Raw genomic sequence first — 22,599 nt, forward strand, 5'->3', positions numbered from 1 at the left:
ATGCCCTTGTCCACTGCCCACAATATAAAAGGGTTCTCTTTATCTCACAGCTTGCACATCAATCAGCATTTTGTATGGGTATACAAAATTAGGCTTTATTCTGGGCCACAATACCAACAGGTCATAACACAATGAATACATTACATACATCACAACACACACAAAATACCTCCCAATATGGGAGAGGAATAATTCAAGTTAAACATCGCAGTTTCACCAGGATTGTCCTGCAGACAGTACAGTACAACATTCAACAATCAACAGGAAAACACTGTGCCATAAATAACAAGTGGTGTATAGATCATAAAAAAGCAGGAATTTCATAAGATATTAAACACTGGGATTGCAAACGTGGCTTACAATACACTTTTTTTTTAGGAATAAAGGAATACCGTAGCGTTAGTGCCTTTGTTGGAGGTGCATTTGTTTTCCTGTATTGCGTACTGTCCGATGAGTTTTTTCTAAAGAAACATTTTTCCACAGGGAGAAAGTTCTTGTTTCTTTTTCTGCAGAAGTTTCACAAACCTTGCTCTGACTGGACGTCCAAAAGAGAAGTGCATATATACATATACATACACAACTGCATGACCCTGGTAGTCGTCTTTCCTGCTTTGGCATTTTAGTGCAGCACCAGAGGTTTTGTATTCCAGTGATACAGCATCCATAATTGTCCCTTCATAAATGGGTTGCCTGCCTATCATTAGCAAGTTTCCGTCAGGTGTTCGGGAATGTGACGATAATTCCAGTTCCTTGGAAAAGCTGCAGGGGAGGCTCCGTCCTGGATCTAAGCCTCAGAGGATGCCTGTGGTTTGAGCTGGGCCTTCTCCATGGTTGTGCCGTAGGGATCTGCCCTTTTAAAGAAACCCATCTGGAGGGAAACAGGGAGAGAGGAAGATCAGATACAAATCTGACAAAGTCTAGACTTAAAGGGAGGAAACTGATTACCGGTAATTAAAGACATTAATATTCACAGCTGAGTTGAGAAAAAAGTTATTTCTGATGTTGGCAGATCAGAGCATGGCTGGGTTGATATAAAAAGTTAATTTCAGTAGTGCAGACTCAGTATATATTAGGGCTGAAAGATACGCAAAGCTACAAATAGTGTCGCAATTATTTTAACACATATTGAGATTGTGATACGAGTCACGATTTTATTTGAAATGGTCATTTTTGTATTTCACTTTAACAGAAAAAAATATAAAAATGATGATAATGTGTTTTCTTATGTCTGGAGAATTTGATTTTCTCTGTAGCACCACAATGCTTCATTTATTGTTTGTTTTTGTGACACATTTTTCCTTCATCAAAAAATTGCAGCTCTTGCGATTTTGATATTTCAATTAATTGTTCAGCCCTAGTATATGCTTGTCAGTTCATGCACCACATGCTACATGTATGTACAGTCAGACTTTCACACCTAAAAAGTACCCTTTGCAATGCCATAATAAGACGTTTGTTGCTCTCATATTGAACTCTGAATTTCAATTTGCTGATATAAGCTGCTGCTTACAAGTACATTTGAGTATTTTTACAATCAAATACTCCAGTACTTTAACTTAACAACTTTCACTCAATATTATTTATGTTATTTATGTTATATATATTACTTATTATTATTATTATATTATATATATATTATTATATATTATCGTATTGGAGTAATATTTGACCAGGAGGATCTATACGTTGACTCAAGTAACGGAACTGTGTACTTAGTCCACCTCTGATGATGAGAGCGGTGACACTGAACCAGACAGTAAAACAATCAGCTGAAAGACACTAAGACCATTAGTGCAGCTTTCAGGAAACTTCTACTTCAGATTTCTGTTTATTCTATGCACATACTCACATCTGCATCTCACAGACGTAGCATGTAGCACAGTCAAACACATAGAAAAAAACAAGTCATTTGTCTGTTGACAGTGAACTACAGTACTTTATGTTATTGACACTCACACATGTCACAGTTTGTTTTATTTTATATGTTATATGAATTGCTTTGGAATCAGAATAATGATTGATACCTAAAGCACTAATATGTGGCTTACTTAGCAAACAGCTACTGGCTAATTGTGAACACCATTTAAACTATACCTGAAGGGTGCTAATATTAAACTTTTAACATATGGCAGCCAGTCAGAAACTGTGATTCTCTGTGGTAATTTTATGAGGGTTAGTCATCAGCTCATTACCTTGTACAGTAGATATATGAGCAGGGCGAGTAACAGCAGCCCAGCTAGAACAGCCAGGATGATGATCCAGACTGGAACAGAGAACAGACTGTCCGGCTTGTTCCACACCACAGCCGTCACCACCTGAACAACGGGAAAACCACAGCGATCAGATGAGCCACCACAGATCTGTACCACCTGGCACCGACTTTCTCGTGTAAATAAGACAAAGTTTACAAGGTTGTGAAATTGTAAAATACAATAAAAGAATCAGATGAAGTTACCTTTTTGGATCCCAATGGCTTGAATTTGGGAAGAATAGAATAAGGCATCTTGTCCACTTGGTACTGAATAGAGCACTCCAGAATGTACTGCTTATAGGCCTTCTGTGGACAAGAACAACACAGGGTCAATGAGGGGTGATATCTGAAGGCTGCTGTTTGTTGGGTTTATATTTTTTTTGTGGTTTATCCCCTATAGATACAGATAAACACTGACGCTCCCCCAATTCTAAAATGATTATATACTATAGTACATTCTGTAGAGAATTAGCTTGTCCTATGGATTTGGCACACATTATCTGTCACTGTTGTTTGGTAACCTCCAACAGAGGGCAGTATAAGAGCAGGGATCATTTCATGTTGGTTGTCTCATGCAGTCTAGAGTTTCCTGTACGACCAATAACACAGAACAGCACTGCAGAGCAGAGTGACCCGTGGTCTCACCTCGATGAAGGTTTCAGCCCAGAGTCTGGAGCGTACAGTCAGGATAACACTGGCTCCTCTCTCCAGCAGACCGACATTACACTGCAGCTGCCAGCACTCCACTGTAGAGCAGGTCTGTGGAGGGACAGAGCCAAACACAGTCAATGTAGCATGCAACAACAAAATGATTAGTTTCAGCTTCCTCTGGTAGGAATCACACATGACAGAATTATTCCCGTTCATTTGAACCTTCACTGGCCTCTGGTCGAGAACATTTTAGAAAAAAAAGAAGAGAAAATGTTGCGCTTATTACCTCAAACCGGCTGATCTATCTTTGGCAAAATTCCCAGGGTGCGCAGTGGTTTTCAGAGTCAGATCTATTCTGGTGGCTTCTTTCCAGAAAAATCACTGGTTGCATGTGACATGTTAGTTTTTAAAACTTTTACATTGTTTTTATTTAGTTTAGTTTCAGAGGACTGGATGAACAGAAAGATGTGAATTAACACACCATACAAAAAAAAACCTTCAACCAAAAGACTGTTTTGCTGATGTCCCAGTACAGTCCTGCTACAGAGCATTTTTATATGGGCATTTTCTAATTTCAGTTAGACATTTTTCATGTTTATGTTTTATTTTTTAACATTTACACATTGTTCTTGTTCATAAAAAGTGACATGTGAGTAAAAATGTCTTTTTCTTTCACTTTAATTGATCAGAAAAACTTTACTTAGAAATCCAAAAAAGGGAGGGGGCTGTAAAGGATAGCAAAGCAATTCACAGTCTGCACAATATCCATTTTAAGAGACAAATCCTTCATCATTAAAATATATTTTAACCCCAATGTAGTATTGATTTCTAAAAAGAAGTAAGATAGACAGATATTAGATAGATATTTTTCTCCACTAGGAAATGTATTACAACAGTCTGTAAAGTCCAGAGCAACATATCCTATATGGAACCTCCTGCACGCTGTGACACGCAATTATAAATATCAGCAGTCGCTGTTTAAAGCAACATGTTCATAGAAATACATGTTTCCTTTGCTGTGACCCAGCAGTGGTTTAACCTGATAAAAGCTTTCACACTTGTTGGTTTAAACATTAGGAGGAAATCACTTTTACATTTTTATCAGACACGGAGTCAAAAGTGAACACAAGTGCTGCTCTGTGCTCCACACCTTCCAGTAATCAGCTGTTAGCTTATGCAGCACTGAGACATTTTGTTAATGGAGTTTCTGTAGGTGATGCTTATTTTGTTGTCTCTTCAGCCCTGGTGGATATCACAGCCTGTTTCTGTAATTTTGTTTCACTTCATTCATTCTCCTTGAAATGCTGAGCTAATCAGAAATGTGTGCCTTAATTTAAAACTAAGATATCACTCCATTATCACACTACGTTAACAAACCTGTATAACATGCTTTGAATGTTTATTTTGCAAAGTAGACTTAAAACTTAAACTCGGAAACTGTTGAAAGGTCTGCAGCACACACTGAATTGTCCCTCTGGGTTGGTACTGATTTAAAAGTAATTTCACTCCTTAAACTAACATTCAACTTTCAAACAGTGGATGTTTGGAAACATCTTTATGTGGTTGGATTCTCCAATTTACAGATGGTTTATCTGAATACCATGAGAGATGAGCTGTCAGTGGCATTACAGTCAGTGACGCAGGCCGCACCAAAGCAACCTAGGCCTACATCACAAACCTAATTAATTTCATCTCAGAAACAATTACAGTAAGCAGCATGAGATGTTGGCCAGAGCTCATTATATCTATTCCCATTTCCTCTGGTGAAAGAAATAATCTCATTATGGTTTAAATCTTTTTCAAGTTCAGAGGGCAGATCTGCCTCTTCCTACAACCAGATTGGACCATTTTAGTTTAAATGCACAACATAAGCGTGCAAACCCACTCAGAGCCACCCACACAGTCACATAAGAAACCCAGTGGGACTGAACACGCAACACAAGAGCCATTGACTTTCTTTAAGACCCTCTGTTGTGGTGTGTTTGGACTGAACAGACTCACGTCAGCATGATCCCCTCTACATGCTGAGTCAAGAAGGAAAGAGAAGGAGAAAAACAAACACCTCCTGGGGTATTTATGAAATACACAGAGTCAACAATTCTATCCAGATGAGGAACAAATGTGCTGAGGAGGTTTGGAGAGAAAAGATAAACCCACTCAAGTGTTTGTTTTGTTTCTTTACACTTCTAAATTGGTTAGGTTTACCATCAGACTACAAAACAATTATCAACATCCTGAGTTGCTGGAGAGCTAGGCTAACAGCTTGTATTTGTGCTATGCTAAACACAACTATTCCTGTAAACACAGATATGAAACTGATATAAAATCTCGTTTAAAGGGTTTCTTTAGTTTTCTCCACTGCCAAACATGGTTTCAGTGACTGGAGGTTACAGTGACTTGGTATCAGGAAGTGACGAGACGGGATAGCTAGTTAGCATGCTAACTTCAATAGAAGAAAAGATGTGATAGAGACAAGAGTTAACATTGATGTTTCTTCCCACCACTGCAGACAGCTCTTGGTGAGTAAAGGAATGAAGTTTGTTGCTGAAGTCGCATATTTTTTCCAGACTGGTAAGTAAACAGCTGTTAATGCTAACGTTGGCAATGTAGTGACAGCAAAACCTACAAATAGCTCCTTTAAGATTAGAGTAAAGGTTAGATGTTTAGTTCTAGGGGTGATTAGTGTTTAGTTTAGGGGTGTTTAGATTAAAGGGAAACTTCTGGGGAGTACGTAAATCAAATTGCATTGGGGGTAATCTAGGTGCTAGGTTTTGACAAAGAACGTGAACATGTGGAATCAAATTTGATCCTTTTTTTTAAACTGTCCATCGTGAGCCTGACAATGCTACAGAAGTGCATGATGAACTCACCAGGTTTCCTTGATCAGGCAGAGGATACACCTCCCTCCTCTGGATGTGGTGCTCAGTGTTGGATTTCAGTGAAGTGGGACCCTCTGCTGCTGGAGGCTGGAGCTTCATACATAAAGACATTGACAGAGTCATTAACAAACAATCAAATGGTCATGGACAAGAATACAACAAGGCTAATGGCCCCAGCAAGTTGTTTCCAAGTGTGTCTGTGTGTCCTCACCTTGAGTTTCAGTGCATTAACAGTGGTTTTGGAGGAGCAGCTGAGCGGCCCCTCAGTGACCACCTCCACAGGGTAGAGCAGCTCGTGGCTGTGAGTCCTCAGAGGACATCTCACCTCTAACGTTGACTGGCTGACCACACTGGGACCATTATTCACCAGCTGAAACAGACAAAGAGTTTGCACTGAGATGATGCTGTTTCTGCTTAAACCTGCTTAAGAAACACAAAGGGCTTTTTAGGGTGAAATAAATCTTCATGAAAGACAGAAGCACGTGTGATGGAGGTTATGAAGATAAATCTACTCTCTTACAGTATGTGTATTGTGTTTCTCAAAACTGACATTAGCGTTTAGGTTAGGAAAATAAAGACCTATTATAGAGACTGGTGTGTTTACCTTTGCATACTGCAAAAGACATGGAAGCTACATTGTTTTTATATAATACATCTCACAAGGGAAGGTAAAAATAGGAGAGATTATAAATTAATTCTCTAATAATAATTATATGTTATTTTCTCATTTGAAGGAAAATAAGGGCTGTAATAAGTAGATAACAGAGAGCCTTTGAAAAAAGCATCTTTAAATAAAGAAAATTTGTGGAGTCTAGCTTCGTTTTCCCTTTTTTATTAAATCCATTTCACATTTTAACAATCTCAACTCATCTCATTTTATAATAAACAATCTAAGTGCCATAAAGGCTAGAAAAGGTGTACCGGTTAAGATAGAAACACTCCGTCAAACTTTCATAATTCTCAATAATTTATAGATTACAGGTCTGGATCAGGTCACCTACTGGTGACCTCTGATGTAGGGTTTGTAAGAAGTCATGGCTTACCTCATAGACATGCTGAAGCTCAGGGCCGACGTCCTGCTCTTCCCTCAGAGTCTGATGAGCAGTCCAGTTTGGAGGAGGAAAGATGACTTTGTCTGGCCGAGAAACACTGCAACAGACACAAACACAGCGTTTAGCGGTTATCGCTGCAGGAATCACAGTGATAAGGATGATTATATAACAGTGATGTAATGATGTCGTGGTACAACAGCAATGAAGCCTCACCCCTGCAGAATGACATCAGCCATCGCAGCCACCTCCAGCTCATACAGCACCACCTCGCTCTCAGAGTTATTTGCATTTTTACTACAACAGACCATAACAAGACAAACAATTTGGACAGGTTTTAACAGAAAATGAATAATATTGATGGCTAACAATGTCACAAGCATTCATTTAACATTGGTTAACTTACTAAACCTGAACCTTAAGTGACATTCAAAAACCAAAATAAAAGAAATTCTAGCTGTGACCTACCTTCGTATTTGGAGCTCAAACTTCACAGTACTGTACGTGTCCTTCAGTCTAGGAACAGTGAACCGAAGTCCGGCCCATAACTAGGAAATGAACCACAGGAAAAAAACAATTTATCCCAGGAAGATGAAAAATAAATCATAAAAAAGTAAAATTCCCTCCACACTTTTCAGCAGATCTAAAAATGGCCTCATTAACTCATTTAAGTCCATCCTTTTGTTGGAGATGATGAAAGGTTGGCAAGCAGTTTTTATTCTTTCCGGTGTCAGAAAGAAATATTTTATTTCTCACTGTGAACAGACAGAAAATAGCCATAAACTGAGCCTGGACTTATTCTGGGCTTAGTTATTCCCCATCTTAATTTTACATAAAAGTTTGATTGATGTTTTGTCTGTTTTACCAGATCAATATGAAAACATTTTGAGTTTGCTTGTGTATGAATTATGTTACGCAAGAACAATTTAACTTGACTTAATTGTACTGAGACACAAAAACTGAGAAAGGCCAAAAGCAACACGTGGGCTTTGTTGGCTCTTACACTGGTACCAGGCTTCATGGGGTTTCCCAGATCACACAGGAGATAGCGGGTCTGGTTTTCTGCCTCATAGCTGCACGTCAGCTGAGTCAAGCTCTGGAAAAGACACACAAAAAAAAAACATCAAATACTGTCAACTCTTTACCTCTGATATGACGTAATTTTTTAACAAGATTTCTCGATACATTTTGATCGACTGACAGCTTTTATAAAAATGTTGGATTACAAAGTGTTTTCTGCCACAAGATGATTCCTGTTTCTTGGTGCACTTTTTGTATAGTGTGTTTACTCTGCTCAGGTCCAAGGGGTAATGTACACAATGTGGGTTTTCCACATCCGTTAATCTAAAGCACTGCAAAGGAATTCTACTTTGCTGGGAAACCAAACAAAACTTTACGAGTAATAAGCAAAGACACTGTACATTGTTATGAAAGCCAGAGACTTGTTATTTGTGCTCAAGTTGGAGAATAATAATATTTCAATAATAAAGAAATCATAATAATTATCGGTATTCACACACACAACAAAAAGCCCAAGCTGAGGGTATAGTTACAGTGACAGTTGTCCTCCTCACCACATTGTTGCGTGCTATCCCGCTGTAGTCGGCCTCCGGGGGAAGTACCACATATAGCTCAGCCTCGTACGCCCCTCCCTCTCCCTCGTTCCTGGCATTGAAGGTCAGACTTAAGGAGTTTTCATCGCCCAGGTAAACCTCTGTTCTGTCACTGGAAGAGAAGGACAACATTATGACTACACTTCTGAATGTTTTACTATATAGTAATATTAGGACCTTTAATACAAACTCTGTACTCTGTTTCCTATAAAAGATAAATACAGAACCCATAATTGAGTGTGGTTAATATAACACTGACATATTTGTAAGTTAGCTAATTAAAGCAGAGATCAAACATATATATTCTGTAAACTGTTATCATATTACCATCCTCACTTTTACAGAGAATATTATTAGTTTACATTTTGATTTGTTTCACCAATTTAAGTTGCATATGTGCACATCCAGCAGACACAGTCTCCATCTAAATGTTCCACTATGTTCAACAGCTAGTCACTAACTTTGTCTGACTGCTGTTTGGTGCTACGCAGGTTTTGTGACGAGTGTTTTTATTTTTTGCTGAAATGAAGTGTCTTCTGCAGCTGACACAGACCATAACAAGACTTGGTTAAAACCTAGTATATGATCTGTGTATGGTCAATGTGTCAAATTGTGGATGTAGTTGAAAGCCTGCTCCAAAAGTCTCTAAATGCCACTAGATGATGTAATACTCTAATCAGCATCTTCATGGCGTCATTGCGTTGTATTTGCTTTTTCGGCCTAATGTCAGCTGGTTTCAGCCCTTTATCCGTTTGCTTCTCTCCTCCTCTCTGTGCTCCCATATGCATATTTTAATAAAGCTGAATTGCCAATAAAGCTGTTCTCATTTACATTCTTTTCTGTTTCTGTTTTCTGACAATGGAACAGAAATACATGACAGTAACTGAAATGTGGCCCATTAAAACATGTTAACCGACAGTCACTTCCATGCAGCTCCTCTGCACTGCCAACCTGATTTTATTTTATCACCACGACATTGTCTCACAAAGTCACCAAACACATAAGTGAAAGACAGTGGCAGTGCTGTGATTTGAGCTATATCTCTCAGAGAGATAGAAGCTCATTCACTATGCCATGCGGTCAGACAGTCACTAGAAAAGAAAGTCGCTAAAGGTCTGAAAAGTTGGGAAATCTAGTGGCAGACGGCGCCAATTGGGCAACACTGCCTGTAAACACCCCCTGATGGCGTAATAGAAACTTTTCACACCAATTCATTTTGACAGAGCATCAACTGATTGGAAAACTCCAACACTGGGCTGGCTGACCAACAGTGTAAGTTCAGCACTTAAGCGTCTCAAAAATCAAGTGGCATTCGGCTGATTACTCAGCATACATTACTCAGTCAGTCAGTCAGTCAGTCAGTCAGTCAGTCAGTCAATCAGTCAGTCAGTCAGCAAAACTTGTGTTCATGGGGTTGGCCCAACTATTTGCAGTTGAGCCAAAAACACAACAATAAGCTGAAAGACACAGAAACAAGTGAAAATTCCCAGCTGGTTTCATCTCTACAAGCAACCCCCTTCACATTACACATATTCTTTAGATCTCTAATATAAAAATATTGGTTAGTGCAGCTACTGACGAAGAGGTTCAGATGGGTCCTGAAACTCAGTGTGGATGGTTTGTTCCAAACACAGTAAGTGTTTGTGCCGTTTGTGCTGACTGAAACATCTGTTTCTAACACTATGACATACTATGTCAAATCCTACTGTACAGTATATAGTATACAAATATGATCAAGAGATGAAGATGAAGATGAGTAAAATCATTAAAGAATTAAATCTTTTACAGCCATTTATGGTTCCAGAGGATCAATCACTTTGGTGATCCCTGGCTTTGCCTTTAGGGCCACCATGTGGTTGATATTTGTGGTTTTCAGTGAAATGTCTCAAGAGTTATTGCATAGATTGGAATTAAATTTGGTACAGACGGTCATGTCCCCGTCAGGATGAATTGTAATAACTTTAATTGTCCCTTTACTTTTCATCTTGTGCCCTCAAATTTTTAATATGTCCAATATTTTATGACAAAATAGCTGCAAAACTAATGACGGATAAGTAACAGCTGTTAGCATTCTAAAACTCTCAACTGAGTATGCTGAGGTTAGCATTTAGCTCACGGAACCACCATGCATACGGCATTTAAAGGGTGACTAGCATGTCTGTTGGCTGTTGGTGTTCATCTTTTACACATTTATCTATGTGGCAATCAAAATGACCAAAAACAACAGCTTCCATTTACAGCCTCTACATGCTGGCAGTTTAATTTGCGCTATCTCTGCTGCCGAGTCAATTGTAAGTGAGTTGGTGCAGGGTACGACCAGAAAGCCCAAGGAGCAATTGTAAACCGTAATGAAAAGCAGGGACGTGAAGTCGGTCCAGACAATACTTCACTGTTTTAAGACAGTCCCCAAAGGCCATTTTCTCCTGCATTTCTGTCCATGACTGACCTGGGAAATGACCCAAATCTGATCACCGTGATTTGTCTCAGGAAACCGACCCCCACCGTATTCTGCATGTTCACAGTGACGCCCCTGTGTGCAAACACACTTTCAGTGTAGTGATAAATCCTCTCAACACCCTCCAGTTTCATCCCTCCCCCAACAGCTACACTCCGCGGTGATAAATTCATGTTTCTATTGAGCAGAAAGGGGGGAAAGGAGTCTGGTTGAGGGTCAGAATCAGGGTTCTTTTTTCATTTCCCTGCATCCTCCTCCCCTCCCCCTCTCTTCAGAGGGTTTGGACACAGTGACCCCTCAGTAGGTAAGACAACCACCAGATGATTTTAATTAGGCTCAGGAAAGTTTAGTGAATGCAGAGGAAGCAACACTGATACCCTAACACCAACACTGAGCAGATGCTGAGAGCGGACAGAAGTCTGCAGCGTATAGTGGAGACGTTACACTACAGTTTCATTTGTTGGAAAAATACAGTGAATCATAAAGCTCATAGAAGTGTAATTGAAGCCAGAGGAAACAACCAAAACAACAGTGACAGCCCTCTAGGCTGTGAATGTTAAACATCCCACTGTTTGTGAATTCTTGGCGAGCTCGAGAAAAGTGCTGCGTCTTATATGTCAGTGAGGGGAAATTCTGTTCAGTGAAAGTGCTGAATCATTTGGTCCTGTGGCAACTACAAATGTAGATCTTTGAGCTTTCATGGGAAACTTTTCTCACTGAGTGTATTTCTGCAGCTAAGAGAAATCACATGGCCGTGTAATAAAAAACAGAGCTCGCTGGCTGAAAGGAGAGAGTCAGAGCGTGTGTGTGTGTGTGTGTGTGTGTGTGTGTGTGTGTTCGCTTTGTGAATGGACTGAGACACTGCCGGATATTTGGCTGACGCCCATCCACAAACACAGATACATGATTAATTAACAATAAGTGAGTGTGCCAAGAGTCAGGAATCTCTCCTCTGTATCTGGACTCCAGTTTAGACGTGTTTATTCCTCATTATATCAATACTAAGCTTCTTCTCTTTCATTATTTTTCACCAAACTCATTATCTTATCTGCAGGTAAACACTTCTTTGTCATTCAGTATCACTAGGTAACTCACTAGGGAAACTAACCCTGACTTTAACTCACTGTGTGTATGCGTGTGTGTCCTTGAGAAGAAGTATGTGAGTTCTTTTTTTGTTTTTTTTACTGTGCACATTGTGCAATATCATTTACTCATGAGATCTTTAAAATCTGCCACAGTTTGATTCTGGCTTGAGGAACTTTGTTGCATCAAAAAAAGACAATCAACATCTCTGCCATTATATAGCTTTTTTGATTTTCCAGTATAATGTGATTATATTTATTCTGTTTTTTTGTTTCCAAGCTCTTACTGTAGTGCTGGTCTGGAACACAGTTAAAGCTGCATTAATCAATATTTTTCATATTAACCACGGATTAAATGACTATGTGTAATGTGAAAGGGGTCGTTTGTCATGGTTAACCCACCCAACGCTACAGTTCCCTTCAGCTCTATGAATCATTTTAACTCCTTTCAGCTCATTGTTTTGGTTTTCCTACAACTTCACTGTTTTAGTTCACTCTCACTGCTCTGATCAACCGGCAGCTGGGTTTATGTTTTGTTTATTGCATCAGGTAAAGTAATACAAAGGTGATTTCCTCTCACCCATGAACAGCCAGTTTGAGGTCAGGGACACAGACGTTGTCCTCTCCGCAATCGAGTTGAATCTGGGCCTGAGAAAGACAGAAGAACAGAGATAAATGGGGGAAAAGGGTTAGCGGGGCAAGGACGAGCAAGGGGTGGATTTGATGTGTGAAAGAGAGAGAGAGAGAGAAAGAGAGAGAGAGGTACCCGGGGAAGAGAGTCCAAAGGTATGGAGAGAATAAAGCTTTGGAGGAAGAGGATGTTTATAGAAGCCGCTACACTAGATTCATGATTTAATGAAAGGATAAGAGAAGACACAGACTATACATATCCTACAAAAACTGTATCAATATTTGTAACAACCAGATGCCAAGACGTTGTGTCAAAGCAGCATCCTTTCATGTTTGCATCATGGAAGTAATATGTGCTTTACATGTGGGAAAGAAGAAAGGGAAGAACAGAGAAACATGGCAAAGGTTTAGGAGGATGAAAGGATGATGAATTCCCTCTAAACAAGAACGACATTTTTGTGGAAAAGCCTCGATCAAAAAGAGTGAAAACCTTACATTTAGAGGAGAATTGGTCTTAATCTGCTCTTCAGTCTAACATGACGGATGACTTGGTAAAACCCACAGGAAAAGATAAATGTGATTTGATTTGACGGTATTGTCTTTTCCAGCATGTCCCTTGAACTTTCTGCTTTACTCTCCCTTTTCTGTCTCCGCCACTTCTCTCATGTAGCTCCATACTGTCAGTGTTGCCATGGCCCCATCTCTCCAACATATGGGAAACATTAGATTGTAAAAGAATGCTACGCAGGGCTACAGAGCAAAGAATCAGCCTGGCAATGGTTAACAATGTCTCAGCGGAGATTCCTGATTCAAGTCCCTGGTTTTACACTCACCCAGGACTCAGGAGGCTATCAGTCATTTAACACCAAGCAGACAGGAGCACACGTGCTCTGTAACAGACTTACAATACATTACACAAGTGATGAGCTCCAATTTATCTTCTCTTCCGTCTAACCACTTTTCATCTCCCCAGAACTTTGATCCATGTGACCCATGTTTCCCTCCAGCTCTTAAAGGAATCGACCGTGCTGTTGCCCTTTTGGCCACCTTTAAGACGTGAGGCAATGAAAATACAGACATCTAAATTATACCTGGGAGACCAATGACTAATCCACTGCATGCTAAGACTATGTTCTGTGGGGCACTTCCAGATTAAGACTTTAAATTAAGAATCATAGCAATAATAAAATATTTACAATAAACACCTAGAAATCATTTTTATCAAATTCCATTAGCCCGTCCATCCATCCATTTTCTTCCGCTTGTCCGAGGTTGGGTCGTGGTGGCAGCAGGCTAAGCAGGGTATTCCAGACGTCCCTTTCTCCAGCAACGCTTCTCAGCTCCTCCTGGGGGATCCTGAGGCGTTCACAGGCCAGATGAGATATGTAATCCCTCCAGTGAGTTCTGGGTCCGCCCCGGGGTCTCCTCGCAGTTGGACGTGCCGGGAGAGAACCTCCAAAGGAAGATGCCCAGGAATCACCTCAACTGGCTCCTTCCACATGAAGGAGCAGCGACTCTACTCCGAGCTCCCTCCGGATGTCTGAGCTCCTCACCCTGTCTCTAAGTCTGAGCCCAGCCACCCTACAGAGGAAACCCATTTCAGCCACTCGTACCCGCAGCCTCATTCTTTCGGTCACTACTGAAAGCTCATGATTGTTGGTGAGGGCCAGAACAAAGATTGACTGGTAAATTGAGAGCTTTGCCTTCCAGCTCAGCTCCCTCTTCACCACAACGGTCTGGTACAACGTCCGCATTACTGCTGATGCCGCACCGATTCATTCCCCCGGGAAAGCTAAATAACAGATCTCTAATACAGTACAGTTCAACAGCATCACAAACTACCTCTAAAACTGTTTCAACACAAACTGAAACTGGTGTCAGATATGAAAAAATACTACAGAATAACATCAGAAAATCTCAATTATTATTTTTGTTTAAACTACATTCATGCCAAGAAATCGGGAATCACAAGAAAAGACTGATCATCAAAATTTTAAATCACAAGAAAATCTTCAAAATCAGAGAGTATGTAATTTGAATCCTGTGCAAAAAGGCAGAAACCACAAGTAACAATGAAAACCAAGTGAACCAATTACAGAACATAGATACATGAAATGGCTATTAGTGGAAAACCATTAATAGTGTGAATAATGGAGTGTGACACAATAAAAATTTGAACTATTATAGCTTTAAGTGTTGCTGTGGTCAGAATTGTGGCCTGTAGCACTGTGACCATGCCCAGCAATGATCTAACATGAAACTGAATTGTTATGTCGCTGCCACAGTATAAGATTTTAACAGCTTGATGGCAGCAGAAGCAGGATTTTCAACTGTGATTCATTTCCCTCAGTCCATCACTCCACTGAAATGTATGTAATTCCTGCAGGACTCCGCCCATTGGAAGGCAGTGGATTCCACCCCATTTGAATTCATGCATTGGACTGGAGAGACAGAGCAGCGAGGCTGAACACCGCATCTATGGTGTAACTCAACATAGTGTGTGCTAAATTGTCAGCGTGGAGCCTTGTGTTACTCTACATGTGCACCAGCATGTTTGCATGAACAAGAGGTCTTCACACCGTGAGGCCCACATCCCAGGACAGAATTAAACATGTGGAACAGGGACTGTAAATAAAGATATATACATAAACTGTATACTGTATAAAAATATATGTATATATATATATATATTTATATACAGTCTATGCCTCTGAGGCAAAGATACTGCATGAGATAAAAGTCATAAAAAGTTCTTAGTCATAACTCAGTCTCATGTTAACACAGGCATGATACACGTTTTTGGATTCATTGTGACACTTCTCAGATGTCGACTGTGAACACTTGACCATAAATCCACCTAGGGAAAAAAAATGTTTTCCTTATAACGTCCCATTTTTTTTTTTACTTTTCCTCAATGTCAAAGTAATCCAGTGAAGGTTGTCTGTACATCTGCTAACTTATTTGGCAACTTTTTATGGTTCTGATTTGCCAAAGTGTAAACAAACATAAGCTATGCTGCAGATGTGTGTAAATGTAAAAGGTTCTTGGCATGTACACCACTTAGTGCTAACTCTCCCACAATGCAATGCTTTTCATTTTACAGATGCAAAATTGTCTATGTCAATGGCTGACTATATTTTTCAGTAATCATGCAAAATAAAGATGATCAATTTGTGTCCTCACTACTGAGTAAGTGAACCATTTAGTGTCTATTATATAGGGAACAGTTAATGACAATAATATACTTCCTGTTTATGTCCCCCAAAGCATCATGGGAACTGTCATTTCAAAGCTTGGAGCATTATTATTGCCTAAATTGAAGTAAGACAAAAAACAAATAAACAAATAAATAAAATAATAATAATAGTTACATTTTCTGATATTATTAAGACTTAGAATGAAAACATGGTTCTTAAGGTCCTGGAACATTGATACCCTCCTTTATCCATTCTTATTGATATTTACTGTGTTTGTACTGCGTTGAAAATCTCAAAAAGTCAGCAATTTAAAATTGTGCTGGGGGAGGGGGGTGAGGTTGGGGGGGAGGGGGGTGTTGTGGGAGGAAGGTGATCAGTGGATGAAAAGCCTCTTGATTCCTCTCACGTGAGGAGAAGGTTTCCTGGCTGAAAAAAAGCCACTTACAAGCACACGACACACACACCCACATCACATACTCACTTCACCTTATATCACTCTCATAAACATGTGCACGTTTTCAGGCTCTGGCTCTGGCTTTGGTGCAGGAGACCACTGACAACATACATAAACAAACCACAACCAGATGTCTGGGAGCTGAGCTCCGCCCCTCCCAAACGGAGCTGTCAGTCCTCCCTCTGTGTTTTTGCAGAGCCATGACTCGCCGGTCCTTCATAAACCTTCCAGCTCTTCATATAGGAAACAAAAAAAACTAAAAAAAAAACACCAACGAAGACCAGAGAGTTCTGTAATCAGCTCTTGCTCTGTCAGGCCTGACCCTCAACCTCTAACCATATGTGGCTCAGCATTAGAGCGGGCCCTTACATTTGATGTCGGTTTTAAAATGGCGGCCTGTAACCTCCGTCTTTGCCTTTCAAATAAATTTCCTGCATGCAGACTGTAAACAGTGGGATGTGTGCTGTGGTGGGGAGAGTAAAGTTAAACACATATAGTCCAGAGAACCACTGTGTATATAAGAACCACTTGTACATGGTTTTAGATTGTTTGTGAAAATATTCATCATGTGATCCTCTCTCTCCACTCGTAATCTTCATGGTGACCATCTGTTTAGTTAGGCTATAAAAGTGGTGCGGTCTGGATGTTTAGTGTGGTAATGTCATATATAAATACACTTCATATCCTTGGAGCTTCCAAGAAGAAGTGAAACAGAGCAGTGCTTCAAGGATTTCCAGGTTGGGAAATTAGGGATGATTTCTTATATTTCTGACATGTATTTATTACACATCATATTCACGCAGCACACACTGGAAGAGCTGATCAATATTACTTTTAAATGTTTAAAACACAAAAATTGTTGTGGTCTGGTTTTTTCTGTGTTGGTTAGTTTTGCTCCTGATTGACTTCTCTCTCCCCTTCCTGCAGTGTGAGTGCCGAGAGGCGGGGCGATCTCCGGGAGCAGCACCCTTCTTAAGGGGGAGCAGCACCCTTCCTAAGGGGGAGCAGCACCCTTCTTAAGACACACTCTCCTTGTCCCCAGTGCCAGATTTTATTCTCTTTGCTTCAGCTTGTCCCTCGCGCTCTCGTTGATCTCCTGCCTCCCGCCACGCGAAAGCCTTCTTGTGAATTCCTTCTAGTCTAGTGAGTTTTTGGTGCCTTGACACTATTTTCTGTTGTACTTTGACCTTGTGCCTTTTTTTCCCATTTTGTATGGTGATTTTCTGTTCTACGTTTTGTGTTGGTACTTTGTTGATATTTTGTTTGGTACTTTACATTTATTCCTTCTAAAGTGATTTTTTTGTTGCTACTTTGTTAAATAAACCAGTTTTTTGAATTTACTCTGCATCTGGGTCTGGCCTCCCTTTGTCTGGCACGTAACAAAAATATCCTTAAATGTCTTTACATATAGATGCTACTGACCGAGACAACCTTAGAGTTAGCAACTAGGGCTGCAACTAGCGATTATTTACATCATCGCTTAGTCTGCCAATTGTTTTCTCAAGTTATTGTTATGTCTATTCAAAAACACACACTATTAAAAACACCCAATATAATTCAATCAAAGAAATGTATTCACATTTCTTATTTTATCCAAAACCAAACATATTCAGTTTCCTCAGGTTTACTCAGGGGGGGTCGGACTCACTTTCCAAAATCCTGTTTTTTTTTCCTCTTGACTTTAAATGTTTCAGTTTAATTTACTCACTAAACTCTCTCTCTCAACAGAATCTTTGTATAACTAGAAGATATATCTGTAGCATGAGATGGAGACCTCAGACCCAGGGCTTAAAAAAAAACCATTCCAAAACACCTGCATGTTTTTCCAGTAAATTAATTTAAATGAATTACTGTAGTAATTATTAAAGTCAGTATTGTTCTAAAAAGACCCAACTGAACATCAGTCAAAGATGATTTTTGTGTGTATGTGTATCATTAGATGAGAACACTTACCTTCTGCTCTATAAGCTGTTCTGTCTGATAGTTCAGGATTGGTCTGAGGCCACGCTGGGCCATCGTAGCATGAGGATCCAGACTGAAGTTAAGACTGATGTAAATGGGAGAGAGTTTATCCCGGAACTCCTCTTCACCCTGCAACAAAGACGCAACTGTTTGAGTAACTGGTGTTAATGACACAAATACACATATTGTCTTCATGGAGTGATTAAACCTCCATATGGTGTATTAATGCGCTGCTTGGTTCAGTTTTCTGAAACAACACACTTCAGATGAGTTTTCTAGTGAAAATTATTGTGAAATTCTTTAGAAGAAAAACATTGTCACACTGTATGAAATTAAAAGCAGATGTTACAGCAACGGTTTGGCCTGAATGGAGGATTGATGTGGCCCCTTTAAAGAAATTATGTACGGACAGGTAAGTGTGGACCCACAAATGAGTGGATGCTTAGCTGTTTCTACTCAAACCATCTCTTATTCTGTCAAAGAGCAAAGTGCTCTGATCATTGTGCCCTTACAGTGAACATCTACACATGACCTAAGTGTTTTTGTTAGACATTCACTTTGATCAGGTCACCGCTGAGTGACGAGAAGATTGGTACTGTAGTAGTTTCACCACAAATAGCACTTCAAACGGGAAACTTCAAACTCTGTGTATTAGGAAATGACTTTAACCTCTGTCCTGGCAATGAGTTAATTGCATTCACCTGGTGCTGCAGGTGAAAAACAGTCTCTGATTAAACGGCTCCAATGAAAAGCAGCCCGGTTCTGGCACAGGATTAAGAACCAGAACATTTAGTGCATAGTTAGTGCACATTACTTTTATGTTTGGAAATCATCTGTCTTTATTTTCATCTTCAGACGACAGCATGGAATATGACTGAAATGAAAGGGACCAAAACAGTTTATTTATGACCTGGGCATTATTATCATAGTTTTGGTCATGAACACTAATGTGCGCTGTTTCAACAATGCGCATGAGCAGTCATCTGGAAACAGCTGTATGATTGACTCCAAGCACATACAAGCTAAACACTCCAAACTTAAAGGCAAATTTTCTTGTAAACAACTGAGGTTACCATTTACAGTTTCTCACCGGAACACACGGTGTGTTATCAATGATCCCTAACAAACATGTCAAGTGCATTTGCTTCATAAAAAATTTGCAAAGCAGATTTTGTGACTATTTTTAAATCATTAATTAATTTGTTTTCACTTTAGGATGTTTTCTAATAATGACTGTGATCCCTTGACGTTCATCTTTCTCCATCATCAGGTCAAAATTTACCAAAATTACCAAATAGCTGTGAGATGACATTCCCATCAGCCTCAGCTGTGCTGTGCTTATTGTTAAACGAAGATAGTGACAATGGTAAACATTAAACCTGATTACACCTGAGACCTGCCTAACATCACCACCTTAGGATTGTCATTGTGAGCAAGTTAGTACAGCATCATAGAGATGCTAGCATCTTGTTTAATTATGTATTCTTGTCTACCTCATAGAAATATACCTAAAAAGCATTTTGTAATATGCAACATAAAAAAAAAAATACATCCAGTCTGCTAGACACTGAGGTATAAACACAGCTCGTGCGACTGACCCGTAGATAGATTGATGTGTCATGGCAAGAGCGCTCCCCGTTGGCGAGGCTGAAGGTCTTCACCAGACTGGGCTGCTGACTGTCCAGGAACAGAGTCCTCCTTGTGGATTCCTTCTGGTTTTGCTTCATACTGTCCAGCTGGACCTCTACCACAAAGCCTTGAATATACACGAATAAACACACACACACCAGGCAAGAAACAAGTGAGTAGGCACCTGTACATCTGTATGCCTGTGTTAAAAACAAAATGCATTTAAATTTATGCATAGGCACACAAACACATATTTTTATGGATATACTATAATATGCATCACCACATACACACGCACACACACATACAGTGGTAAACATTATTATGGTAAAGCGCCTTTAAGTGCTATTGTGTTCTGCATACAGTATACAGAAACACACAGAGGGTATTGCTATGCAGAGAACATAGACAATACACACCCGCACACTTAAAATAAACACACACGCATTCTTCTAAACTGCCGGAGCCCACCAAGTTACCCTGTATTTACATGATTGTTCTTTTATCTTGATCTTAACTGCCAAATTGACCACAGTGAGGTCCAGCATACTTGTGGCTACACAAAGAAAGCAAGGTAATAGGGACCATCTGTGTGTGTGAGTGATTGCGTGTGTGTCTCACCTAGATGAGAGGGGAGGTGCTTCCCATTAGCCAGCAGGCAGAAAGTGATGCTGACACTGGAGGGTGAACACAGAAAAAAATATGAAAAAAAACCCAAAAACATTATTATCCTTAAAGGTTCCATAAACAAAATTTTAAACAATAGCATAGCAGCAACAACTATTTTCTATGTAATATATAGTGGAGTAATGGCGTCCTGAGCAGAGAAAAAAGTCACACCCCCCTATGTGTGTGTTGTAATGTGAGTTTCACTGGTCTCTTGTTTTGGTAGCTGGTCTGGCAGCGTGTGCACGTTACTGCATGTACGTGTGCATGTTAGTGAATGTGAGTCCCTCCTGTAAACCGTTTATTAATGCACAGGCACCAACGTGAAACGACTTTCCAGAATTCCCTACACTGAAGAGGAAACCATGAAAGCCCTCTGATGAAGAAAGAGATAAGACCAGAGCACAGGCAGAATGAACATAGGGACTACCGGCTTAAATTACAGTCAGCCAGTCGACTGTTAAAACATCGATAAAGTTTTCATAAAGTGTCATAAAGGCAGCCGGTCCCAGCAGATAAGTCCAAGGCTGAATTTCTTTCCCATTCTGACTGTGGAGCCAATAATGGTCTGGCTTTACCAAGATGGAGAACTGTACGAGCTGCTGAAGGATCCAGGAGGATCTCCTACAGAAGGCATGATAACTTGCTGTTACCCATATTATGAATTTGTTCGACAAATGTTGCTCTTGCTAACTGGCTGACTGCCAGCATTGCTGTAGCATATCATGGCAATGCTAGCGTGGGCTAATGGTTGTGGCTTCTTTGTATTTTGCTGGCTCTCGTGTTCACAGGGTAACTTTATGTGATTCTTGTGTGTTTAGAGGCTGCATACATGTAATCCAGTGCTAATGTTTGATCATCCTCACTGTTTACTCTCTCTCTACATCATGTCACTGAGTTATTGCTAATGCTAATGGGACATCCTACTGCGGCTGCTTAAAAACTCTCAACTGGTGAAACACAGTAAAAAGCCAAAGAAACACAGTGTGTTTGTCTCTGCACTTAGCACTGACTGTGTCCCTTTTTGAAAAATGTGTCTATAAAACAACACATTTAATAATGATCAGTGAAAACATATACAGCTGTTGCTTGTCTGTTGTATTTCTGAGAAAGTAGAGCTGTTAAAGGCGTCTTTTGCTGTTCTATGAATCCATAGTTGCTGTTACCATGGTAACCATGGGTGTCACCAAAACAAATGAAGAGTGAAAAAAGTATCTAATCCTTCAGAAAATCAGTAGACACACACGTGTCTGTGGTTGTATAAAGGCTCACATGAACCATGGGTACGCGTAGTGCTGATGCCAAACCATATCTGATTCATTTCAAGAAAGTTACAACCCTTTTTCCAACCTTTTCAAAGCTCAATACTCCACTCTACTCTCCCCACCTTTTTTCATCTTTCCATATAACTACTCCACCTTACTCCCACTTCCTCTTCTCCGCTCCTTCTGTCTCCTTTTTGTTTCCAAGGTAGCCAAAAACACCAATAAACACAAAAACAAGACTCACTTGTATCAACCTACCAGGCAGATACTAAAATGCCAGCCAGTTTGGCAAATGCCCACCACAGTAGTCTAAAAATGTTCCACATTTAATGTGATGGTTAAAGTGAGCTTGTGGAAAGAGCTTGACTGAGATTGAAAGCTTGGTGTATTTCCCCTTTTATTCACTGGATCTAAGAATACTGAGTGTGTAGTTCAGAGCAGCCTGGACAGGAAACTGGTAGGAACATGAAGTCATTTGACATTCTCGTGAGGAAAAGTTTAGAAAGCTGCAATTGAGCTAAGATGTGTGTTACATAACATTTGCAAGACTTTCCATGTTCTGTTATTCTGTCAGAGAGCTCATTAAATTCTCTTCCACTACAGTGACAAATACTGCATGTTTGATCAACAGTGTATAATCTTCCTATTAATATACAAGTGGAGCTGAACTTTACCAAGACACATCAATGGTTTCATTTCTAGTGGTCAGCTCACAGGTCTTCTCCTCCTGGTTGAACATGGTTGGCTGCACTGTGAGAGACGCGCTGGCACTCACTATTGGCCGAGCCCTGATTGAAGACACAGACCATGGAAGAA

The 22,599-nt window shown here is 40.0% G+C and overlaps 1 protein-coding gene across 1 annotated transcript in view; it reads right to left on the reverse strand.

Annotated features, from left to right (window-relative positions):
• Window positions 1-68: 68 nt before the first annotated feature.
• The window catches only part of LOC130187583 (integrin alpha-5-like), a 42,593-nt gene continuing 20,062 nt past the window's right edge, over window positions 69-22,599 (reverse strand). The window contains exons 15-30 of the mRNA XM_056405308.1: window positions 22,458-22,571; window positions 20,474-20,529; window positions 19,822-19,979; window positions 18,215-18,352; window positions 12,561-12,628; window positions 8,405-8,555; window positions 7,834-7,926; window positions 7,299-7,378; window positions 7,047-7,127; window positions 6,825-6,930; window positions 5,993-6,151; window positions 5,773-5,874; window positions 2,897-3,010; window positions 2,456-2,557; window positions 2,193-2,315; window positions 69-868 (exon numbers count right to left, since the gene is read on the reverse strand). Of these exons, the coding sequence (XP_056261283.1) occupies window positions 785-868; window positions 2,193-2,315; window positions 2,456-2,557; window positions 2,897-3,010; window positions 5,773-5,874; window positions 5,993-6,151; window positions 6,825-6,930; window positions 7,047-7,127; window positions 7,299-7,378; window positions 7,834-7,926; window positions 8,405-8,555; window positions 12,561-12,628; window positions 18,215-18,352; window positions 19,822-19,979; window positions 20,474-20,529; window positions 22,458-22,571 (1,729 nt within the window). The 3' untranslated portion in view covers window positions 69-784. The remainder of the gene's footprint in view (window positions 869-2,192; window positions 2,316-2,455; window positions 2,558-2,896; window positions 3,011-5,772; window positions 5,875-5,992; window positions 6,152-6,824; window positions 6,931-7,046; window positions 7,128-7,298; window positions 7,379-7,833; window positions 7,927-8,404; window positions 8,556-12,560; window positions 12,629-18,214; window positions 18,353-19,821; window positions 19,980-20,473; window positions 20,530-22,457; window positions 22,572-22,599) is intronic.

The sequence above is a fragment of the Seriola aureovittata genome, chromosome 2 (genome assembly GCF_021018895.1).
Source record: "Seriola aureovittata isolate HTS-2021-v1 ecotype China chromosome 2, ASM2101889v1, whole genome shotgun sequence".
Classification (NCBI taxonomy): domain Eukaryota; kingdom Metazoa; phylum Chordata; class Actinopteri; order Carangiformes; family Carangidae; genus Seriola; species Seriola aureovittata.